We start from the raw sequence: 23,628 nt of genomic DNA, 5'->3' as shown, positions 1-23,628 counted from the left end.
GTAGATCTGGAGACAATCGTGCATCCTAAATAGTAAATAGGAAGGTGTCCCGTCCTTTTTACTTGCTCAACTATTTTTTGTTTTTAGTAATAATTTAGACTTAAAAAGCCCTGAAGACAATCATTTCCAACATATTTTCATTACTGTGAACTAAATAAAAAGTAGGGCTCAACTCACACTATTAAAACTATGCATAGTACTATTTATCTGCTTTACATGTACAAGTAAAAAAAAACTTGATAATAATACATTTTAATCAAATCCAAACTGTCGGTAAGAAAGTTTTTTTTGGTACACTTACATGTATATCAAACATATATATTTCGAACAGTCGGTCACGAGATTTCAGTTACTCAAACATTGTTAAGCACTGAAAATGTAAAAATTCATTTCAATACTTAACATTTATACATATGTACAGTCCACACCTACTTGGTTTTGGCTTGGGATAAAGATTTCTTAAAATCTTAGGAAAACTTTTTTCAATCGAATTTATAAAAATTACACGTATTTCTTTTTTTTAATCATTTTTTTTTCTTCCAATTTTGTTATTGTTATTTTTTTTTTTTTAAAAAAAAAAAAATTGTATTTTTTACATGTTATTTTTATAAATTGAATTTGAAGAAGTTCCTCGCACCTAATTTGAATGAAAATTTTGTCGGTTTGGCTTGGCTTATACTTTATTTGTTTTTCCAGGTGTTATCAATTTTCTTTATGCTAGATTTAAACAAAATATACAAGTATTGCAATCTCCCCCCATTCTCTAAAACCAGCTCAATTTAAAATACATGCAAGAAGGAAACAGACTTTCAAATTCAGGCCGCAGGAAAGAAAATTAATTGGTCCTTTGGCTTAGTAACAATGTAGCTTTCACTCCAAATTAATTGTTCATTTGTCTTTCCTTTTTCCCATATTTGAATAGAAAAAAAAAAATTAAATTAGTCATTTGTCTTTGGCAAAGTCTCTGACATCTCCCGCATAAAAAGAAAAGGTAAATGATATGCATACACTCACATTTAATATGAAATTCGTATATATGAGATGAGTCTCACACTGTGAGTACAAATAACACGTGTAAATGTAAAAGGAAAAGAAGAGAAAAAATTAAAATGAATTGGGCATCTAGAAAACAACGGGAGTAAGTCCTTTTTTTAGGGTTGATTTTCGCCGGGAAGGGGAGGTTCCACTCCCTCCCTCCCCCGATGGTGGTACCTCTTAGTCCTTTTAGGATTATGAAGTATTTTTTTGTTCTTCCATGGTATGTATCAGTGGAGGTAGATTTCTTCCAGCCATTAGGTTGTGAAGCTTTTGTTTTTTAGGGTAGATCCGATGGTGGCTGTCCTTCTCTGAGTCTTTACAAGGCTTTGGAGCTTTTGTGTTGGTTTTTCTTCTTCTCGTTCTCTAACAGGAGGTTCATCTTGAGACGTCCGGTGAGCAGTTGTTGTTATCGTTCGTGTCGTCGATGGAGTGTTTTGGCCAAACTTCATCTTTTCCTCTATCTTTTAATGCCAGATCTGGCACTTTTCCATCGGCTTCTAAGAGACATGTGCCACTCAGATGGGTCCATTGTCGTTTTCTGGTTCTGCCGTCTTTCGCATTGGCCGTGAGGGTTATTGATGACTGGCGCATGTCTGTCACGCGCTAGGGAGGTCTTCTTCTTGAGCAGCTTGTGTCGATCACGCTGCGCCTTTTTTCGTTGTGCAAAAGTGGCGCCCGAAGACAAGGAGGCTGATCTGCTGTTTGGTAGCTCCGGGGGCAGCTCGTGCAGTACATGCGCCGACCTCTGGCGAATACAGTACCCCTACTGCCAACTTAGGTTGATTTTTCTGTTAGATATGTTTGTGTATTCCTTTGTTACTATGTACGGTCTACTCATATATGAGTCAAATTTTATTGAAATTTTTATTATAAATGAGGTTTAAATATAATTCTAGTAAAATTTATAATTCTTTTTAAACAGTTAGATCTGAGTTAAAGTATATGGGAGTCTGTCATTCGTTTCTCAACTTATATACCTTCGACTTTTTTAGAATAAATGATAGCGCAAGTTATTTTCGTTTAAGAAAAAAAAGAAAAAAAATAACGGGAGTTGGTGTGTGAAAGGGGTTATGTCAAAAATGACCCCCACTCCACCCTTTACCGAAGTGACACTGGACACTTCGTTCATCTCTACGTTTTGAAAGGGCAAAAAGTAGTGGAGCGTCAAAGTCACCCCCATCTGGAAAGGTTATTCGATCTACGCATTGCTCGCCCCTCTCTCTCTCTCTCTTTCTCTCTCTCTCTGCTCATTTGTTCTTAAGAAAGCTCTCTTTCCTCCTTTTGTTTGTTTGGTTCTGTTTTCTGATTCGGGGGCTGGCTTTGGGTTAGGGTTTGGCGATGGAAGGGAGCTGGAAAATCCATCCACTCCAGCAGGTGATAGCAGCGCTGCTGATTGCTTCCTTCGCCTCTCAGATCTGCGCTTCCGATGTGGTAACGTTTTCATTACCCCCACCCGCTCTCTCTGAAAATGTTTTAGACTTTCATCTCTTCTTCTTTTCTATTTTACTTTTCAATAAAAATAATAATTCATGGAGTATTTGCCAAATGAATAGATCTACTACGAGCCGTTTGACCAACCTTTCGAGGGGCGCTGGATTGCGTCTCAGAAGGATGACTACAAAGGTTTCCCCTCCCTCCCTTTCTCTCTTCTCTATTTTTTTAGATCCTTTAATTCCTTATATTATGATATTTTTTTTTTCCTCTTCTCTTTTGTGCTTTGAATTCCTTCAGCCTGTCTGTTTCAATTTTAGTCACCGTTGGCTTGAGGATCAGTTTGAGAATTGGAAGCTTTGCTGACATGTCTTTCTAAATAAACACTGCCCCCGATATTTACTTGTTCATCCCTCTTCAGTCACGGTCATTGTGGTTTTGATGTTGATCCTGGTTCAACCTTGTTAATGCTAATGGTGTTCTGTAATCATTTCTATGTCTTCACAGTCCTCTGAAACAGAAAATTAACCCCCCCCTCCCCCCCCACCCAAAAAAAAAAAGCAAGAAAAGGAAAAGGTTACAGTAATATCCAGATCTTCCCCCAATAAATTCTGTCATTTTTTTTTTAAAAAATTTATTTTATATAACCGGGAACCCTCGAGGCAGGGTCACTTCATGTACCCACCCTTAAGAGGTAAACCCGGGGCCTATACTTCGCGCCCCTCTCCGCATGGACCCGGTTGAGTTGCGGGCTTCGCCATGAGGGCTGGCCCCTTGAGATCGGTTTTAACTCAATGAGGGCTCAAACTTGGGAATGAATAACCCCAAGTGACCCCTTTAACCATTGAGCCAATCCCTTGGGGGTAATTCTGTCACATTTTTGCCATTGGCTGCTTACTTCTATGTGATTTCTCTACTCATTTGAAAATTATGATTATATTATTTGCTTTTTCCGATTTAGGTGTCTGGGAGCATTCAAAAAGCGAGGGACATGACGATTATGGCCTTCTGGTTAGCGAAAAGGCGAAGAAGTATGCAATAGTAAAAGAGCTGGACCAGATTAGCCTCAAGGACAGAACAGTTGTTCTACAGTTTGAGGTGCGGCTCCAGGATGGGCTAGAATGTGGTGGTGCATACTTGAAGTTCCTCCGACCCCAAGAGGCTGGATGGCAACCTAAGGAATTTGATAATGATTCTCCATATTCCATCATGTTTGGACCTGACAAATGTGGCTCCACAAACAAGGTGCACTTCATCTTTAAGCACAAGAACCCCAAGACTGGGGATTATGTTGAGCACCATCTGAAGAGCCCCCCTTCTGTGCCCTCCGACAAACTCTCCCATGTCTTCACTGCAATACTGAAACCTGATAATGACCTTAGTATTTTAATAGATGGGGAGGAGAAGAAGAAGGCAAATGTCCTCTCTGCTGATGATTTTGAGCCGCCTTTAATTCCTGAGAAGACAATTCCTGACCCAAATGACAAGAAGCCGGAGGACTGGGATGAACGGGCTAAGATTCCAGATCCAAATGCTGTGAAGCCAGATGATTGGGATGAGGATGCACCCATGGAAATTGAAGATGAAGAAGCTGTGAAACCTGAAGGATGGTTGGATGATGAGCCTGATGAGATTGATGATCCTGATTCTATAAAGCCAGAAGATTGGGATGACGAAGAAGATGGTGAATGGGAGCCACCAAAAATTGATAATCCGAAGTGCGAGAGTGCACCTGGTTGTGGTGAGTGGAAGAGGCCAACGAAGAGCAATCCTGCTTATAAAGGAAAATGGCATGCTCCTTTAATTGATAACCCAGATTATAAGGGCATATGGAAACCGCAACAAATCCCTAATCCTGATTACTTTGAGCTTGAGAAACCTGATTTTGAGCCCATTGCTGCCATTGGCATTGAGATCTGGACAATGCAGGACGGCATATTGTTTGACAATATTCTCATTGCGGGTGATGAGAAGCTTGCAGAATCGTACAGGCTAACAACATGGAAGCCAAAGTTTGACATTGAGAAAGAGAAACAAAAGGCTGAAGAAGCAGCTGCTGGTCTTTCAGATGGCCTCTCTGGCTTGCAGGTAATTACCCATTCTCCCTTGTATTTTAGTTTTCTTTGTACTTGGATGATTTCTTGTTATTTCATGCTCTAACAATTATTTTTGGATCAATAATTGCAGAAGAAGGTTTTTGACCTTCTTTACAAGATAGGGGACATTCCTTTCCTGGATGCATACAAACCAAAGATCATTGTAAGTTAAAGAACTTGTCATCATTTGTACGTCTCCGTCTAATGCATTGCTCAGTTGAGCTTGGGAGGTTCTATAACTGGGATTGTATGTTTTTCTTGCAGGATCTCATCGAAAAGGGAGAAAAACAACCCAATATAACAATTGGTGTTATTGCTTCAATTGTGGTGGTTATTTTGACAGTTTTCTTTAGAATCCTTTTTGGTGGTAAAAAAACAGCGGTATGTTTTATGCATCACTAATACTTTCATATCTATGAAAACTTATTTATGTGGTTAGAAACAACATCATTATACTTTGTTAATATTCTTTTTCCCTGCAACTTGCAGGCCATTGTCAGTGAAACACACGAAGCTGCACCTGCAGAGACCTCCACCAATCAAGAAGAAAGCAGTGGGGAGAAGGAGGAAGAGGAGCATGAGAAGGAGGATGCTGCTGCTGCCCCTCCTCGTAGGAGGTCTACCAGAAGGGAAAACTGAACTAGGAACGTAAGAATCGCCTTTGGTTGTTACTTGTGCAATTTTGAGGAGTTTGGGGATTGAGTGACTGGATTTACTTTAAGTGATGTTCCCTGAAATTTTCTTTTCTTGTTCTGTTTTTCGTGTAGCCTGTAAAACTCTTAGTAGTTTTGATTGTTGTTGTTTATGAGGAAATATGCTACGAGCCAGCCACGCTTTGACTGGCATGTTAATTACCTTTGGTCTCTGCATATTTTTTGAGGGTGGTAACTTTAGGTCTTGTCCCGTTTTTATTCGTTGGCAATCTGTTTTGATAATCTTTGCGGAATGGCATTTTGTGGTGTATGAAGTGGAGTTAAGAGCCTTATAGGCTGTACTTGTTTACTTGTTAATAAAATTAGGGGGAAAATCTTTAGGGATCACAATGCTCGCGTATAAAAAACTAGAACTGGTAGTAAAGGGCTTACTAATAAATCAGTTTAAAATATTGGGGCCATATTAATAATCTCCGGGTTATTTTTTGTAACAAAGCAAATAGGATGTGTGAACTATTGCAATTTCTTTTGGCGAATAAACCAAATTTTGTAATTTCCATGGTCCAGAACAGTGGAGAATCAAGATACGACTAGCTGAAGCACCAAACATCAGGAGACGAACAAAAAAAAAAATCACCAAAAATCGCCACATGAACAAAATCCATCCTTAAAATGATGGAAATAATTTAAATCCTTAAGTATGATTTCTCGTCCTACTGTCTTGGATATAAGCTTTGCAGAATCATGGCAATTGCGACACACACGGAGGTTTTTAGTTACGCGAATTGTTGCACTCGGTTGTGTGGTGACGAGCCCAAAAGAAATGGCCAACATTTCACTATGCCCAATTTGAATGCACTCTCGCTCTTCCTCCACATCATGGAGACTAAAATCTGGATTAGGCCGATATCCTTGGTCTTCTATTTTCTTTAGCAAACACTGTAATTCCCCATATATTCTCTCTGATCTTGGGTGGGATACATCCCCCGTGCCAAAGACGTGAACTTTGTTTCGGAACTCTATCCAACTATAAGCTTTCTTAGGATTCAAACCCATGTCTCTTACTGTTTGCCTCAATTTATCAACCATCACCCATCTTTCGCTGTTAGCATACCAGTTAGAGAGTAGCACATAGTTGTCGGCATTAAGAGGCTCCAAATCGCAGAGCTGCTCAATGACTCGCTTACCTAATACTAATTGTTGGTGGTTTCTGCAGCCATCTAGCAGTGCTTTCAGAACCTCCGCATGCCTTTCAACCTTTCGTTCCTCAATAAAGATCCTTGCCTCATCGAACAGCCCAGCGCGAGCTAGAAGACCAACCATTAAAGAATAGTCTGCGACTTTAGGTGCCTTGATGCAGCTGAAATAGAACTTTCCTTGTTCAACCATGCGTGCCGTGCTACAAGCATGGAGGACAGCAGCATATATGACTTGATCTATATGTATGCTCGACTTCCTCTCCATCGTGCAGAACAAATGAACTCCCTGCTCTCCTTGTCCATGTAAACTATAGCCCAATATCATCACAGTCCATGAAACCACATCTTTATGCTTCATCCTCGTAAAAATCCTTGAAGCATATTCGATGAATCCTGATTTCACATACATGTCCATAACAGCATTCTGGACCATGAGATTCAAGTCGATACCGCTTCTAAGCAGGTAGCCATGAATTTCTTTGCCATGCTTGTGCGCCGCCATTCTTGCACAGGCTGGTAGAACGCTAGAGAATGTGAGAGAATCAGGTTTTACCAATCCCTCCATATTCATCTGCCGAAATAATTTAAGACCCTCATTGAATCCTCCTTTCTTCACATACCCATTAATAAGTGCCGTCCATGAAATGACATCTTTTGATGGTATTCCAACAAAAATTGCCCGAGCATCTTTAATACTGCCACAATCGATGTACATTTTCAAGAGGGTATTGCTGACCAACGCGTCAAACTCCAATCCACATTTCCTAGCAATCCGGTGGAGCTTCCTGCCTTGTTGCAGCGATTTTAACATGCCACAGGCACCAACTGCCGTTGCCAACGCCACCGAATCTATCTCATCCCCTGAGTCAACCATTTGCTTAAATATATCAATAGCCAGACCGGGTTTGTTTTGCTTGATGTACAACCTGGCTAGCAGAGTCCAAGAAACGGGATTCCTATGAGGGGACTTCTCGAAAACCCACCTCGCGATATCAACGCTATCAAGACGGCCATACATTTCGATCAAAGCAGTAACTACATAGTGGTCGGAAGAAAAGCCAAGCTTGAGAGCGTGCCCATGGACTTGTTTGCCGATAAATATATCGCCGGAACGCCAAGAAGCAGTCAAAACGCGAGGTAGGGTGCGCCTATCGGGACGCGCAGTACCCCGGAGCAGCATTTGTCGGTAAGTTGAAATGACAAGGTGGAAATCTTCATTAGCGAGGTGGGTTTGGATAAGATTGTTCCAAGCAAATGTGCGCGTGTCTGAAACAGGTATTTCATCGAACACTCGGCGGTCCAATTCACCAGCCAGCCTGGTGTTAATTCGAAGATTACGGGAATATTTGGATTGGGTAGTGCTAAGTGGGTGTTTATCAGACATGAAAATGTAGGGCTGAATCTGTGCGTGCGCGCACGGAAGGACATACATGTTTCAGCTCTGCGTGTCTTTGTTTCTTATCTGAAGACAGGGTCGGGGAAGCAGGCAGTAGTGAAAAGCGTAGGCATTGCCGTTTGGAGCGGATAAGGATTAAACCAAAATGACAAAAGCTTAGAAACGGCAATGTCCTCTATTGTTTGTCCCAGGTGTGGTTTGTGCTTTCCTTTTTAATTATTATTTTTCTTTTTCTTTTTCTAAAAAAATATATCAGAAATAGGAGCAATGAATTTCATTGTTTTATTTATTTATTTATTTATTTATTTTAATAATAGTATTATTAAGTATTAAGTGTTGATTACTCTTGTAAAATGAAGAGTGGTGGTCAACATTCAATTTCGAAGACTATCGGGGTCTGATTTGTTTTAAAATCTCCATTCAAAGATTTTTTAATTGTGGCTCAAGGCTCAAGCAAGTGTCGTCAATTTGGGTTTGCTTACGAGCCACTTCAGCTAAATTACGTTCAACGGTACTTCCAAATGGAAGGTTAGTTAAGCTTTTATCATGACCCATATCATGACCTATGGGAAATTGGTTGGCATATTCACGGGGGAAGACAGACCGCCAACACAAAACCAAGAGTTCCATAACAAGCTGAGGGGTACACAGTTGCCCCAATGGCTACGACAAAGAACTTCGATTTCCAGGGGCATCAACAAGTTTGTTGGAGAATTATCATTCTCCAAGCCCAAGTGGGCCCATGAACCATCCGGGCCCGACCAGATTCAACGGAACAGTTACAAACCTCCCAGTTAAACGTTACGCGGTATGTGCGGCGGTACTAGCATAGAGGACCAATCTTTCGGTAAAGATGAGTACTACCGGATAGTGGAGACCGTTTAGGGAATCAGAACCAGCAAAATCACACCGAGAGTACTTCCGAGAGATACAACATAAAATATGCCTGGCCTGACAAGTATTAATGGCTCAGAATGAAAAATCCCCGCATTTATTAAGATTTTTAGCATTTGTTAACCAAAATGCTTAGTGGGTCATATCAGGCCAGAAGTCAAATTGGGGAACAATGCCATGCGCTGAATACTAGATTTGTGTGCCATGCCGAGGGGGTAGAAAGCCGTATCTCGTCGCCGTCCACGTCATATTAAGCTACTGTTCACCCACATCAGGTGAACCGTAACTTGGGATTGTGAAAGCTCACATGCACGAATTAATTAATGATAGAGGGTATAAATAAGAAAAGGGGCAGGTATCACTTAACTCTAACAACATTTATTCACTCTCATAAAAAGCTCTCGCTGACTTAGCCATCGGAGAAAGTTCCGCCGGCCAACCTTAGGTGTGCTTTTGTTATTTTCCAAGTCCTTATACCAAGGCCCTCAGAGAACCAATCATAAGCTGACACGTCACCGTCCGAAAACTATACCAACAAAGTTCAACAACCTAATTTAGGCATGCAAAGTCACTATGGTTAGCATATTCGTAGTGGAAGACAGACTGCCAAAACAAAGCCAAAAGTTCCATAACAAGCTGAGGGGTACACGGTTGCCCTGATGGCGACTACAAAGAACTTCGATTCTCAGGGGCATTAACAAGTTCGACAATCTGATTTGGGCACGCAAAGTCAATATGCTATCCCAAACCACGATATAGAAAATAGAAATGGGAGGACAAGGCACCATATTCTGACGCTCAGTGTAAAAGGGACAACAGGCACCCCCTCTCCATTGATCAGGAAGAAACCCAACAATAAGGGCTAAATCCGGCCAGCTCTTGATAAATTTGAAGGGCCCACTTTTGCCCAACATGAATCTCGAACCAAATGTGTAAAGAGCAAGACCCAACCGGTAGAGGGCGCATTAAATTCAATTTGAATTGTGAAAGTTTGAAGAAGAATCATCTTAACATCTCGATGGGCAAAAGTAACAAGACAACAACCTCATATATGGCTAGCTATAATCAACATTAAAAGAGGAGAAAGCTCAGCGTTAGCTTAACAAACTATGATTATAATCAACACTTACCTATGACGTTTTCTTCAATCATGAACCAAGCCGATAAATTGTAGTCTGAAAGAAAAAGGGAAGTTGTAGTTTGGAAGCCATCAATGTAGACTAATAGCTCTGTCGTGACTCGTGAGATTATGACATGAAATTGGTATGCAACAAGCTGAATGATTAAACCTCAACTAAATTTCTTAAGCCTTGACAAGTGACCCTCTTAAGTAAATTAATGCACCTCAATAGTCTAAATCTCTTTTCCATCACCTTGCATATTTGAGAAGGAAAGGCCATTAATGAGAAATTTTAAGAACAAAAGCCTTATTTCTTACCAACCCATCCGAGAACGTACCGGATACCCAAAAGGTAAAAAGGAATATCACATTACTCTTTTCTTTCATTTTCTTTTATGTGGCCCAAGCCTCAAGGGAAGGTTCACTTTCATATAAAAAGGAACCGAACCCAAGCGGAAGGAAGTGGACAAACGAGAGAGGAGACATTTGCTCAAAAATACAAAATCACAGAGAGGGAGAGGGAGAGGGAGAGGTAGAGAGAATCCCCATCTCATTCAACCATTAACATCTTATTTTCGTATCAATACATTGACCCAACATTTGTCAGAGGCTCAACTGCTATCAATTTGAGGTTATGTCATTTACCATTGCAATATCATGCGGTCACATTTTTATTCCCTTAATCACTTATTATTTTCTTCATTGTTTTAACTGATGAACAAACGGTTAGACGCACAGTTACTATTACTGTGAACACGCATATAATGTCATTGATAAACCTGCTAAGTGTGCTTCCATCATTGGTATGAATATGACATGATTATCACTTCTAAACTTGTTAATATACTGCTAATGCCGAACCTGTACGTATTATCATTGTCATTGAACCTATGGAACTATATGTAATTACTGTTGATATTGAAGTCATGATTGTCATCACCGCTGCAACTAAATATAATGACTATTGATTGCTTCAAATGAGCTTTCTTGTCAATTGTCATGCCTGATTTAATTTTAGACTCAAGTCTTTTGTATGCCTACATTGCTTCATTAGCTGCCAGCTCTCCCAATTAGCGTGAGTTTCGGGCTTCAAACCATCTCTAACAAACCCGGGTCCAAAGGGGTTGTCCACCCTATTTCCAATACCTGGGCAACAACCGAAAAGTGTCCCAACAATGTGTTTTATATATAAGACTTCCTTCTTTTTCTTTTTCTTTTTCTTTTTGAAAAAATGTTATAAAATATTGACACAAATGTAAAGTGAAAAAGAAGCTTTAACAATCAAAGCAAATTTTAGTTGAATGGTCTTTTATCACAACACGGGATTTAGAAATTTGTGATCCCCACTATATTAATCTCAACAATGTTGACTCACTGTAGCGCATAACCTATCCTATTCCTATCTACTAACAACCACTTTCCCGCTCGGGAAAAAAGAAAAAGATTGAACACGTGGTTTGAATCGGTAACAAATAACATTTTGGAGTACTTTCAAATGTGACAAATGAAAAATAACAACGTTTAATTAATAATTAAGTTATGGTTCATCTATATAATATATTTATGCATATATGCTTCAACACGATTTGGATCTGGCACACCAACACAAATTGTCACAACTATTGTGAAATACACATAGGCCATACAGATATAATAATAATTTTGAAAAATGAGAATAAGGTTACGAGAGGAAAGATAATCATTTCTATAGAGTAATATAACAAACTTTAAAAAAAATATATAGAAAAGAAAAAACAGCAACGAGTAGTTGGTAATTGACTAATTGGCTTTGTAAAATATAGGTGAACCATAATGAAGTTTGGCGCATCCGGTGAGGGGTACAATCACTGTTGTAAAATTGGAGAAGCAGGGATATGAAGTAAACAAAGTGTTGGCCAGGGAACCCACGGCTCTACTTGATTTTCAAAATTTTATTTAAATTTAAGTTATATATATATATATGGTTAAAGTAAATTTGATAATTATTATTATCAAAATTGAGCTTAATCCATCATTCTTATATTATTATTAGTTTCTCAAATGAGAAATTCTGATCCTGAGTCCATAAGATAAGCTAGCCAACCGCCCATTAATAAGTGGATACAGTGTTATATTTGTTTTTTTTTTTTTGTTGCTATTGGCTGAGAAGAACCGGCCTAAACCATTAATAGCCGCAGGATTCACGGGGCTCTAGATCTACGACTGAAGCGACACAGCGCAAACACAGTGCTACCACCGGAAGCGGTCCCCCGGTCAAAAAAGGTGAACGTACGGATGTGCTCCTGGTTGTTAAAATTTGGATGAAGAAAATTAGAAAATACGGAGGGAACATGATGGAGCAGCTCAAGCCTGCAGCTAGATTCATTTTGACGACTATCACAGCTTTTTACGATGATGACACGGGACTGTCATGACGCGTATCCCGACTCTCCCAGGGGCCTAAAGCTTAGATTTGGTACAACTACAAGCTGGTGAGCGGTGCACGTGTGACACAAACTAATAATATATATATACGCACACAGAAGTCGGCCCCACGCACGCATTATGCATTGGCAATCTGGAAGCTGAGTTTGTTTGACTGTTACTTTGTCATTTTCCCTATCTCATCTTCTAGTAGCAGGGTGCCAGCTCTCCGAAGACCGCACAGTCCAACTCTGCCAACCCAATTCATGCACGAACGCGAACGCCACTAATTTTTTAATACCATTTTCTTTTTTTAATCTTTTTATTCATTAAAGTTGACGTGGCGTAGTCCGCATTTAGTGCATGCAAACGATTTTTTTTTTTTTTTTTTCCTTTTTAATATTGGAGATGGAAGGTAGTTAAAAAAAATTAAAAAATAGTGTATATTAGAATTAGTCATGCAAACCCATAAGATGACTAGGATGATCCCATATATATCTCCAGCCTACTCTTTGAGTGAGGTGTAAATTCCGTAAATATTCCTTGATTACTAACTAATTTGTTTATCCAAGCCGTGAGCGTGGCTTATAAGCAAAACTGCAATGCACTTAAATTGCGCAGAATTAAATAGGAATGCATGCCTTGGCGTAGAGTTGCAGTTTTTCAAAGATTGGACCAAGATAGGATAAAGCCTTGCATCCTAGCTAATTAATTAACGCATCAAATTAAGCCTACATCCTCTGACCAACAACCAGTTAATTAACACTGGACTAATTCATTCCCATCTCACCAACACACCAAAAGACACCTTCCTTTTAGCCCAGAAAAGCTTAAAAAATCTTTTTGCTGAACTTGAATTGCTCGCAAGTAAGTTTAAGGTCTCTGGGTTATAAAAAGAAAAGAAAAATGATCATAATTCATAGAAAAAACAGTACTCTGACATGAAAAAAAAAGAAGAAAAATTTGCGAACTAGACATTCTTCCAAACTTGGTGTTTGGATGATCAAGAGAATTTGATGCAATGATTGTGATAGACATCGTTAATATTAAGGGGAAAGATAAAAGTGCAATGAGAAAGAAATTGCATATCAAAAGCATTTAATTTATATCTACCCAATTGTAATCAAGTTTACAGAATATTCAGCTTCTATGTAAAAACCTTAAAAAAGACCCAAACAAAAAAGAAAAAGAAAAAGAAGAAAACAAAAGGCCAGCTCGTTCTTCAAATATCATTTTCTTGATCTAGTCTTGATCTTGGCTTTTGAAGGATGCTTGCTACAAGTTACATAAGGGTGGTGTTCTGATATGAGCGTCTTTTGAGGTCCTTTGGGTGAGTGAGATTTCTTCCTTCTCTTTATCCCAAATGAAGAGAGTTTTCTCTTCTCTGTCTCTCTTATCGTTTCAAGCTTCGGCTTCCATTGATGGGATCCAACAAGCTGCGCGTACTCCTTCTGCAATTGAGGCGTAGTACATACTACACTCTTAGATTTACTTGAACTCTCATTATTTTCCCCCTCTCCGATCTCCCCTTCTTCTAATAATTGCGATATGAACTCATCCGAGACGCGTATCCTTAGAAACCCAGATGGGGTTTTCTCAATATCAAAAGGTTGACAAGCGGATGCTTTCTTTAGAAACGCATTCCTCGAGTCTTTAGAGATCAATGAATTAGATGATGAAAGAGGGGGTTGTACGGGCGGAGAGGAGGCGAATGAGGCTATGGTCACGAATGACAGGACAGATTGGAAGAAATGCTTGGGAAGAAGAAAGTACTTTTGGCCCAGCTGAAGCTGCTCATCCTCGGAAAGAGCCGGAATCTTCTGGCCTATGTAAAACGAATCGGCCCGGCACACCAGGTGCTTTGGAAACTCTACCATGAGCTGCGAGACGTGGATTGGACGGCGATAGACCTTGACGAGGCCGTCAGATTTGATGAGCTTTATCGGCGGCACGGGTTGTTCCGACTCGGGCTTGAGTTGCATGCAAGACGCATGGCTTCCCATTAAGTGGAAACACCATGGTATCATTTGGAGATTGAAGTATTTGATGATGCCCATTATCTCATAATCCTCAGAAAGAAAGAAGTACAAAAAAGACTCAAGCACAGATGTGAGAAACCTTCCGATAAGCTATAGAGTCACAGGTTTGCGTCTTCGTGGGGATGGGATTTTGATTGGAAGGAGATGAATAAGAAGGTGCAGGAGAGAATGCGTGATTTAATATAGAGATTATATGGATGAATGGAATAAGATCATACACTGTTTCGGTTGGATGCTGATGGTGATGGAGAGAGAGAGAGAGTTGGGTAGCTTGGTTTTTAGCGAGAAGACTGAAGAGAGGCGTGTGACCCGGGTAAAGGTTTTGGCACATCTCGTACTTTGTATTTGCCTTTTCTTTTTTTTCTTTTTTTTTTTTTTTTTTTTTTTTTTTTTTGGTATTTTGAAAGTTTGACACAAGTTTGACTCAAACTTCTCTCCCATCCTTTTCTCCGACGCCAATTGAGGCCAAAAGAGAATTTTGATTCAAAATCCGATCCCGCCTTTTATGAGCCTCGCTTTTGTTTCTTTTATTGTAGTCGTTATATATGGTATTGTGGGCCCAAGGGTGTAACCTTTTTATTTCATCATATTCATATAAAAGTTGATGATTGATTATCATACTTATAAACTTATGATATTTATTTTATTTGTTGACACTCATCTTTAAGGGTGAAATAATCGCCCGTTAACCGCCCATAACCGCTAACCGTATAACCGCAAAACTGTTAAAACCTCCATAAAACTGTTAACCGCTAACTACCTTTATTATTATTATTATTATATATTTTAATTTTTTTAATCTTTATATGTAAAACGACGCAGTTTTTGTGTAAACACCAAAATTGCGTCATTTTAGTGCATACCATTTTAAAACAAAACCTAATTCTTCCTATTGTAAACAAAATTTCTCTCTCTCACTCTCAGTGCGCCGCACACCTCCCCCTTCTCTCTCGACTCTCACTCTCTTAGTCTCTTTGTGTCATTGAGATCGTGCTGCCTTTACCGATGGTCCAATCGTGTCGCCTTCGTCAAGATTGGGTCGCCTTCACCAGGTCACCGAGATCGTATTGCTTCTTAGATCTGAATATGTGTACCTTGATTTGTTATTCTATGCCTTGATTTGTTATTCTAGGTCTTAAATCTGAATCTTTGTGGTAGATGATGTGAATCTACTAGTTGTTTTTGTATGATCGGCGATCGATGTAGGCGGTAGGACACCAACAGAAAAAGGCTAAAAAAAATAAAAATTCTTTCCTTTTTAATATATATATTTAAATAATGTGATATACTCCTCTATATTATTAATATTATTATTATTTGATAAAATATCACCACTTGAATGCTTCGCTCGTCTCTACTATTAACTTTAATCCAAATGACAAAATAGACGTGATTGATTAGTGGTTAACTCCCACTAAATTTTACTCACCAAAATAACTAAAAATTACTTTTTTCTATTCTGATGAGCTACTTTATTAAAATTCCCCCAGCAGCCTCACCATTTTAACTAGTCAATATTCACTATTCCATTTAAATAATAATTTTTTCATATTTCTTTATTTTTTCTCTATATAATATTTTTATTAAAAATCATTTATATCCATGAAATAAGGACATTATCGTGTGAGAGATGAGAGATGAGAGAAGAAAATGAGAGAAAAAAGGAAAAAATTGTGCTAATCATGTGAGAGAGAAATGTGAAATAAAATTTGGTGAGTGGGTTGTTGAGTGAAAATGCCTGGTCTAATTTGACTAGTAATTTCAGTCATCAAATTTTTTTGGTTAAAATGGTGAGGCTGCTGGGAGTGGTTTTTAAGAGTTTTCATCAAATTAGCTCACCAAAATAGCTAAAAAACTAATTTAGTGAGGCTACTAAAAATGCTCTAAAGAGATTTAGAATTGCTTATATTGAAATCCTTGTTCAACCCAGAAGAGGATGGATAAGGGGATACTAGAAGTATATTCCGACCGAGGTACCTGACACTTTTTTTTTTTTTTTTTTTTTTTTTTTTAACAAAGGCAGCTGACCTAACTTGCCTCATATCATATGGAGTTCATTTTTCTATTACCAATAACTTCTTATTATATAGTTAGACCGAATTTCTATACTCTATATACAAACAAAAGAATATCTCTTTTTTCTCCCCTCTTGCTCTTCATGTGCTGAATGGTCTAAGGAATGGGTGACAACAGTGTACAATTCCCGATGGATGTAAGCCCCCCACCCCACCCCACCCCACCCCACCCACCCTTTTTTTTGATTTTGTGATTGGTTATACCGTTATACTGGGAAAACTAGAACAATATGCGTGCCAAGTATTAAAAGAAAAAGAAAATAACTTTATGATGTATATTATGCCTCTACTTATAAAGTAAAATAATTACAAATTAAAAGTTGGAACTTTCTTTATTATATATATATATTTTTTTTTCCAATTGAAATAGATTAATAAATAAACTAAAATATAAAAATATAAAAAATATATATCTAAAATGCATTAACAAACAAACCTTTAATCTGTAAAATTTTCACTCTATAAAAGAAATAAAAAAGAAAAGCAAAGAAAAGAGGAGTCAAAATAGGCGTCTCGGACCAATCGGGGTCCAGAAAGACAACAGAAAAGATGTTAGGGTGATTCGTCGTGTGAGTGTAACCCACCCCACCCATCATATTCGAATAATCGTAACCTTTGGGAAGACAATTCCAAGGTGGGTAATGGGATATGTTTTCAATTAGTGAATCAATCGCATGGCGCATCTTGATCCGTTCTTTGACTGGGCAACGCACGTGCTTAGGTGAGGGTCTTAAGGAAAGAAATGCGCTTGTACAGTTGTACTGGCACAGCAAGCCGCACAAGAACAAATGTCGGCGTTGAATGGAAGATCCATTTCGGCACGAGTCTAGAAAGCCGAAACAGTCTCTATCTATCTCTATGACTCTATCCTCCCTCAACAAACGCGTGTACGACATTCCTTGTTTTGCTTTGGCCTTTGGGTCCAATTCCAAAAGATGGGGCTCTTAGCCTTAGGAGAAACGGACTTCTCCAGAAAAGAAAAAGCCCATAAAAGCGGAGGCCCAAAACATTGCCGTCCCTTCCCTGTCTCTCGATTCTCTCTACATCTGCATTCTGCAAATTGCAATACTCCGCAGGGAATAGGATTTATGGTAATTAATAGAATCAAATAAAATCTGGGGAAAGACAAACAGAGCTAGAGAAAGAAATGGCGGGTGTTGGTGGAAGAAATAGATGGTGGATCATAGCGGTGGTTATCGTACTAGTAGGAACAGCGAGGGAGCTGAGTAAGCGCTACGGATGGGACAAAGAAGGGGGAATGAAGGCATTGAGGGAATGGTCGGATCGGATGGGGGTGTGGGCCATCCCGGCCTACATTGGGGTCCACACCCTCACGCTGGCCCTCTGCTTGCCCTACGCCGTCTTCTTCGAGGCCGCCGCGTCTCTCATCTTCGGCTTCTTCCCGGCAGTTGTCTGCGTCTTCTCCGCAAAGGTGCTGGCTGCTTCCCTCTCCTTCTGGATCGGCAGGTCAGTGCCTCTTCCCTCAATTTCCTTCCTTTCTCATCAGGGTTTCATTTACTGTTCTATTGCAATGAAGGGTTTGCCTTATCTGGGAGATTTGCGCTTTTGACTACCCTTTTCCAACGCATAAAAATTAAGCCTAGTTCCTTGGGTTTTATGCTAAATGCAAAACAGCCTTCTTCCATCTATATGCTCTTGTCACTCACTTTTAGTTATTTGACCGGATGGGAGCCTCGGAGGCTAATGAATGCAACTTTCTCTTGTATCAGATTAGGGAATCATGTTGTTCGTCTACTATTTCCCAACACAAATTCATCCTGATTCATTCCGTCTCGAGTAATAAATTCCACACTTGTTCATACAAATGAGATGCATATGCCTGATGTAATCCTAATATGTTAGGATTACATATCTGTTATCTTTATCTCATGGCTTTGTTTTATCTTTATCTTATGGGAATAGTATCTAAGTAGAAGTAATATTTAAATAAGAGTCTATCTCTTAAGATAAAGAGATAGTCGGTTGATTAGTATTAGAAGTAGTCTTTTAATTTTAAATAAGAAGTGTTATCTGTTGTTAAGAGTAGACGTTTAGAAGTATGGTTGGTTGAAACCAACCGAAGTCCTTGCACATCAATAGGTCTCTAGCTACTTGTGGAATTGTATTCTACTTAAGTTGTGTCACCTATTTGTATTTAAGGAACATTAAGTAATGGAAAGAAAAGTTGAATTATTGTTTGATAAATACAGTTTACTGTGTTTTGGGAGTTCTTCGCTCACTCGAAACAGCCAACTTATCCATTTCCTGTATTCTTTGTCAATTGGTTCACATGCCCATCTCACTTCTGCCCTCTCCTTGCTTTAGTAGTTTGTCAAAGTTTTCTTCAGCTATTGCAACATGCCAAGATCCAACTCATTTCCTCTATACGTACGGAGAATCCAGTTCAAATTCAGCTCTGATGTATTCTTAAAAAACTTGCCCTTTTCCAGGTATCCAATGCAAACAATATTCTTGTAGTAGCTAAACAATTACTTGGGCATTTTGGTGGCTTGGTAGCTAGACCAGGCCCTTTCATTTTAGGGGGTTGTTCTTCATTGTTAAGAGAGGGTCAAATGTTTGTTCCTGTAATTTTAGCTTGTTGCTTTGGTAACTGCTTCAAGCTAGGCTTGTTCCTGGCTTAGTGTTTAGGGATTCTTTATCTCTACTCACTACCTTAGGCCTTCAGGCTTCTGTTGTTGTAGTTCTGGGACTATGCCATTTGCCTTTAGGCTGATGTATTTGGGTCTGTGTTATTTGCCTTAGGGCTAATATATTTGCCTTAGGGCTAATATATTTGCCTTCGGACTGTTATGGTTTGAATGAATGTCCCGTTCAAAAAAAAATATTCTTGTAGGTCCTACTGTTTCAACTTTCAATTTCTAATTTGCAACATCTGCAGCCATAGCCACATTGCTTAGGTGTTTGTAGAAGCCTGAAATTGACTTCCCATGAGTGGTAATCTTTTTTTTTTTTTTTTAATACTTATCCAAAAAGAGAGAGAAGAAGATAGAGATAAGAATAAGCATGCTAGTCGTACATTCAACACTTGAGAGAACATGCAATGTCTCACCTCCTGGTTGATCAATGTCTTATTTTTCTCTCGGTGGTGGAAGAAAGCATGGCAGGCTCTACACTATAGGAAATGTGAATTTAATCATTTATTTAATATTTCAACATTTACCCTCAACAAGTGAAGCCCAACACGTAGAATATTTTATTGAATGATGGCAAATTATGGAGTTAAGGTTTGAATTTAAGACTTGTAACGCCCCAACCTGTTAGAGTTAGGTTTGTCAACTTGTTATCTCAAATGAGTAAAACATTATAAGGTTTACCAGAACAATTTACTTTGTAACGCTCCAGGTAAAAGCACTAGTCGCATCTACACTATCACCGAAAATGACTAGTCAATTTGAAGCTTCCATAGAATCTTTTTATAAAGCCTAATTTCACCTAGTAACTAAGCAATTTAGAATTTAGAACCTATGAGTATCTTTATAAACTACTCACTCTATGTGGGCTACTTATATCTTCCCAATATGGGACCGGAGTGTTACAAGAACTCTACTATGATATCTTGTTATATTACTATTTATTCTAAAAGCTTAAGCCAATAAAAAATGATAAAAGGGCGTATGAGAGTATCTTGAGTGGGGTTTTTTTTGTAGTTTGGGCTTTATGGGGGTATCTTCTGTATATTGGGTTTTTGAGGGCTTTGGGTATTGGGTGTGCGTAGGTTCTTATGGGTTTTCTTTTGTGGGCTAGCTGGGTGTTCCTATATATACTTCATGTGTACTTAAGGGAGCTTTTCGCTTTTTAATAAAGTTTTTTTACTTATCAAAAAAATGAAAAAATGAAAAATTTCATTATTATCACTCATAGAGCTAGGGGTGAGCAAAAACCTGCGAACCCACCCCAACCCGTGCGGGGCGGGGCGCGGGTTTAAGTAATTTTTTTCCCTGGATCCCCGCCCCGCCCCGCGTAAAATAAAAATAAAAATGTCTAACCCTAAATCCCTAAACACTTCTCCTACGCCGCACCCCTCCTCCCCCCTCATTTTTCTTTTCTTTTCTTCGTCTTCCAGAGACTTCTTCACGATTTCCTGCATCTGCTCCGTTCTTCTTTAGTTCTTCCCATTTCTTCTTTGGGAAGAGATGACCATGGAGCCCCGTTCTTCTTCAGTTCTTTCATTCTTTTTTAGTTCTTCTCATCTCTTCTTTGGGAAGAGATGACTTGATAGGCCTAGCCGAGTCGTCAGTCCTGTGGGGACGTCATGAAGCTCCAGATCAGGGTTGACGAGGAGACCGGGAACGGCGGGAATATCGTTGACGCTCGCTTCAAGACCGGTATTGAATGATTCCCCTCTGACATCTCATCCTTTTTTGTGATTTGTTTGAATCTGGCTTTTGTGATTTGTTTGAATTTGATTTTCTTGTTTGGTTCTTGAGAAAATCTAGCTTTGGTTTGGTTTCTCATGTATCTAGGAATAAAATCCACATATTCCCGCACAACTCGCACCCCCCGTCCCGCATCACCCCGCACCGCACGGGTTTTCCCCATTTTGTGCGGTTCGCGGGTGCGATTTTCGCAACCCGTAGGGGTGCGAGGCGGTGCCAAAAAATGGGCATCCCTGCCCCCCCTTCCTCCCGCCCCATGCTCAGCCCTACATAGAGCAAATGAGTTTGGAGGGGAAATGTCTAAGTGATGAAAGGGGTGGGGTGGTTTACGCGTATTGTAGAATTCAGTTCATGAAAAGTACCACTAATTAATTGAGGAAATGGGAAGTTGTTATAGATTATAGGTAATCTGCTGCCGATTGCATCTTTAAAGAGGATCATTTTATTCAAGTTGAATGAGATATAAGCACAAGAAGCTAGCTAGAGAAGAATGTGGGATGAGGATTTGGCTGTACATAAGAGCTTAATGGCATATGAGAATTTTGTTGACTGAATAACGTGATTGGATTATAGCTATGTCCTTTGGCCCGATATGATACAAAAACAGTTCACATTTGCCCTTTATCCTCCATCTCAGATTGAGATCATGTGCAATACCTAGGTATTGCACACGGTGCAATAGCCCTAAAAACGGCCCATAATTGTCACGTCATCAATGCAGATTAAAAATTGAAACTTTCACTCTTTCAACCGCGAACACCTACCTCCATCGTCACAGCCACTATCACTCTACCACCACCACCAAAAGTTTCTCTCTCTCTCTTTGGCAGCTTTTGGGGTCACCTAACCCCTTCAATGCCAAAGAGGGCTGTTCGGCCATCCAAGGTGGCCGAACCGCCCCAGTGGCCAAAGGGAGTGGTTCAGCCATGCCTAAAGACTAGCTGTAGGTGGTCGAACCACCCCAGTGGCTCAAGGGGGTGCTTCGGCCACCCTAAAGACCAAGTTAGGTCCATACCTCTAATTGGCCTATGGGGTGGTCGAACCACCTTCTTTGGCTATTGGGGGTGTTGTATGGAAATGTTGTAATTGCATATTATGATCAGAGAATAATGGAAATAAACTAAGATCATTGACAAGAAAATCATATCAGAAGTCTGCCTCTTCAACATTCCCTTTATCCCTATGGAGATTGTTGGTATCCACTTCTCCAGTTCTCCTCAATTCAAATTTTGTTTTTAAAATGTCTCTCTCTCTCATGCGTGCACACTTCTCATTAAATACATCTTGATAATGTGGGTTATTTCAGGTTAGTATTCAAGAGTTCAAGTTCAGCGATGGAGTGGGCCCAGAGAAACAAATACTTCCATCTCCTTTCCAAAGGAGTTGAGCGTGATGGTTGGAAATTTGTTCTTCTTGCTCGCTTCTCACCCATACCCTCCTATGTCATAAATTACGCCCTTGCTGCGACCAAAGTTGGGTTCATAGTGGATTTTCTGCTGCCAACAATTATTGGATGCCTGCCAATGATCTTGCAGAACACGTCCATTGGCAGCCTCGCTGGTGCTGCTGTTGCTTCAGCATCTGGTTCTCAGAAATCTCAGGTTTGGTCATACCTTTTCCCTGTAATTGGGATCGCATCAAGCTTTCTAATCTCCTTGAGAATCAGAAAGTACTCTGCTGATATCTCAGCGGCTGAAGCATCTAACAGTGAGCATGTTCATGACTGTAATAAAGACATTGATTCATCCCAAATCTTGTCCAATGGACAAGGAAGCAAGATCCCGAAAAAGAATCAATAACAGTTAACTCCAATTTTGTGATTCCTTACATTTCTTTTGTCCCATTAACAGATGATTTGTAGTTTTAGAAATATTATTGTGTTGCAATCTTTAATGTATGATTTCTTGGATGATATATGCTTTCTCAACATTCTCGATCCAGTAATTGTTTTTCACCTCTGACTTACCTTGAAGCGTTTAGTGGTATTGTGATTCTGTGAAATGTATTAGAAGCTAACAAAAATAAATAAATAAAAAATTCACAAATCACAATGGTGAAATTATAATAAGGAAAATGCTGAGGATTGATAGTTAAGTAACCAGTACATAGCAGATAAAGCCTTTAGACCTGATGCTAAGGTGGGTTCCGCGGCTGTCTCATGTTATATAGTCTATGTTGGAGGATGTTATTAAGACTGACCCTGGCCTCATAAATTTAGATGTCTTGCTTCAAGCCTAATTTTCGGGAAAAAAAAAAATCATAGCTAATATATGTTATGTAATTTTACATCAAGCCATGGCCCATGCGTGTGTTTATTGTTCTGTTTTTTTTGTAGAGAGATATAATACAGTCGTACACGTTGGTTACTTTGAACTTATTCGTTGCTACTCAGGAAGGAATGCACAACAACCTTGTAAGTTCGTGTTCAGTTGTCCTGTCTCAATCCAAGGCAAAGTTGAAAATTAAGATAATCTCTTGTTTAAGATGATGCATATTGCCATATAAATGTCGGTCTTGTTTAAAGATTCAATCCTGAAAGCTGAAGATGTGTGGTATCAGTCACTGTCACACTCCTCGGCAGTCCAAAACATCTCATCTCGCAAACCCACTGACCCAGCCCAGATTTCTATATGTTGAGTTCATTCTGCAAGCAAGCAACCAAGACTTCCAAGTCCCAAGTCCCAAGTCCCAAGGGGTTTGAAAAGGAAATTATACTCACCGCACGCCCGGGTAATAAGGGTATTTCCTAACCTATTCCTAAAGCCGAAAGGACTTGGAAAAGACGTGGAGTCCCTCAAGAGTGTGAGAAACGGTTTCATCAATCATCAACCTCTTCCTCTTGCTTCCAAGCACGGCAAGGGGGGGGGGGGGGGGGGGGGGGGACGTA

General features: G+C 39.5%; 4 protein-coding genes across 5 annotated transcripts; 2 read left to right on the top strand and 2 right to left on the bottom strand.

Annotated features, from left to right (window-relative positions):
- The first annotated feature begins 2,084 nt into the window (after positions 1-2,084).
- LOC133863499 (calnexin homolog) lies at positions 2,085-5,419 on the top strand. 2 transcript variants are annotated; one of them, XM_062299465.1, is made up of 7 exons: positions 2,085-2,226; positions 2,368-2,469; positions 2,592-2,661; positions 3,431-4,557; positions 4,657-4,728; positions 4,830-4,946; positions 5,055-5,419. In XM_062299465.1, exons 2-7 carry the CDS (start codon positions 2,377-2,379, stop codon positions 5,202-5,204), a joined length of 1,629 nt encoding a protein of 542 aa, XP_062155449.1. In that variant the 5' UTR covers positions 2,085-2,226; positions 2,368-2,376; the 3' UTR covers positions 5,205-5,419. The 2 variants fall into 2 exon arrangements, with proteins under 2 accessions (XP_062155449.1, XP_062155442.1); XM_062299458.1 differs by lacking the exon at positions 2,085-2,226 and having other exon boundaries at positions 2,233-2,469.
- A 418-nt stretch (positions 5,420-5,837) lies between these two features.
- Positions 5,838-7,957, bottom strand: LOC133863489 (pentatricopeptide repeat-containing protein DOT4, chloroplastic-like). The gene has a single exon (XM_062299445.1). It carries the CDS (start codon positions 7,847-7,849, stop codon positions 5,852-5,854), a length of 1,998 nt encoding a protein of 665 aa, XP_062155429.1. The 5' UTR covers positions 7,850-7,957; the 3' UTR covers positions 5,838-5,851.
- A 5,354-nt stretch (positions 7,958-13,311) lies between these two features.
- On the bottom strand, positions 13,312-14,559 carry LOC133863481 (uncharacterized). The gene has a single exon (XM_062299433.1). The coding sequence runs from the start codon at positions 14,285-14,287 to the stop codon at positions 13,460-13,462; it is 828 nt and encodes a 275-aa protein (XP_062155417.1). The 5' UTR covers positions 14,288-14,559; the 3' UTR covers positions 13,312-13,459.
- A 2,677-nt stretch (positions 14,560-17,236) lies between these two features.
- LOC133863476 (uncharacterized) lies at positions 17,237-22,695 on the top strand. Its single transcript, XM_062299420.1, has 2 exons — positions 17,237-17,811; positions 22,048-22,695. Exons 1-2 carry the CDS (start codon positions 17,492-17,494, stop codon positions 22,538-22,540), a joined length of 813 nt encoding a protein of 270 aa, XP_062155404.1. The 5' UTR covers positions 17,237-17,491; the 3' UTR covers positions 22,541-22,695.
- Positions 22,696-23,628: the final 933 nt, after the last annotated feature.

This window comes from Alnus glutinosa, chromosome 1 (genome assembly GCF_958979055.1).
Source record: "Alnus glutinosa chromosome 1, dhAlnGlut1.1, whole genome shotgun sequence".
Taxonomy (NCBI): Eukaryota; Viridiplantae; Streptophyta; class Magnoliopsida; order Fagales; family Betulaceae; genus Alnus; species Alnus glutinosa.
The sequence above is the reverse complement of the archived record's forward strand: the minus strand, read 5'-3'. Positions and strand labels throughout refer to the sequence as shown.

What these genes read in the sequence shown, in the direction of transcription:
- LOC133863499 (XM_062299465.1), top strand. Translation starts at nt 2,377, where the DNA reads ATGGAAGGGAGCTGGAAAATCCATCCACTCCAGCAGGTGATAGCAGCG. An exon ending in TCAGAAGGATGACTACAAAG is followed by an intron (nt 2,662 to 3,430) that starts GTTTCCCCTCCC and finishes TTTCCGATTTAG; the next exon opens with GTGTCTGGGAGCATTCAAAA. An exon ending in CATACAAACCAAAGATCATT is followed by an intron (nt 4,729 to 4,829) that starts GTAAGTTAAAGA and finishes TTTTTCTTGCAG; the next exon opens with GATCTCATCGAAAAGGGAGA.
- LOC133863489 (XM_062299445.1), bottom strand. Translation starts at nt 7,849, where the DNA reads ATGTATGTCCTTCCGTGCGCGCACGCACAGATTCAGCCCTACATTTTC.
- LOC133863481 (XM_062299433.1), bottom strand. Translation starts at nt 14,287, where the DNA reads ATGGGCATCATCAAATACTTCAATCTCCAAATGATACCATGGTGTTTC.
- LOC133863476 (XM_062299420.1), top strand. Translation starts at nt 17,492, where the DNA reads ATGGCGGGTGTTGGTGGAAGAAATAGATGGTGGATCATAGCGGTGGTT. An exon ending in CTCTCCTTCTGGATCGGCAG is followed by an intron (nt 17,812 to 22,047) that starts GTCAGTGCCTCT and finishes GGGTTATTTCAG; the next exon opens with GTTAGTATTCAAGAGTTCAA.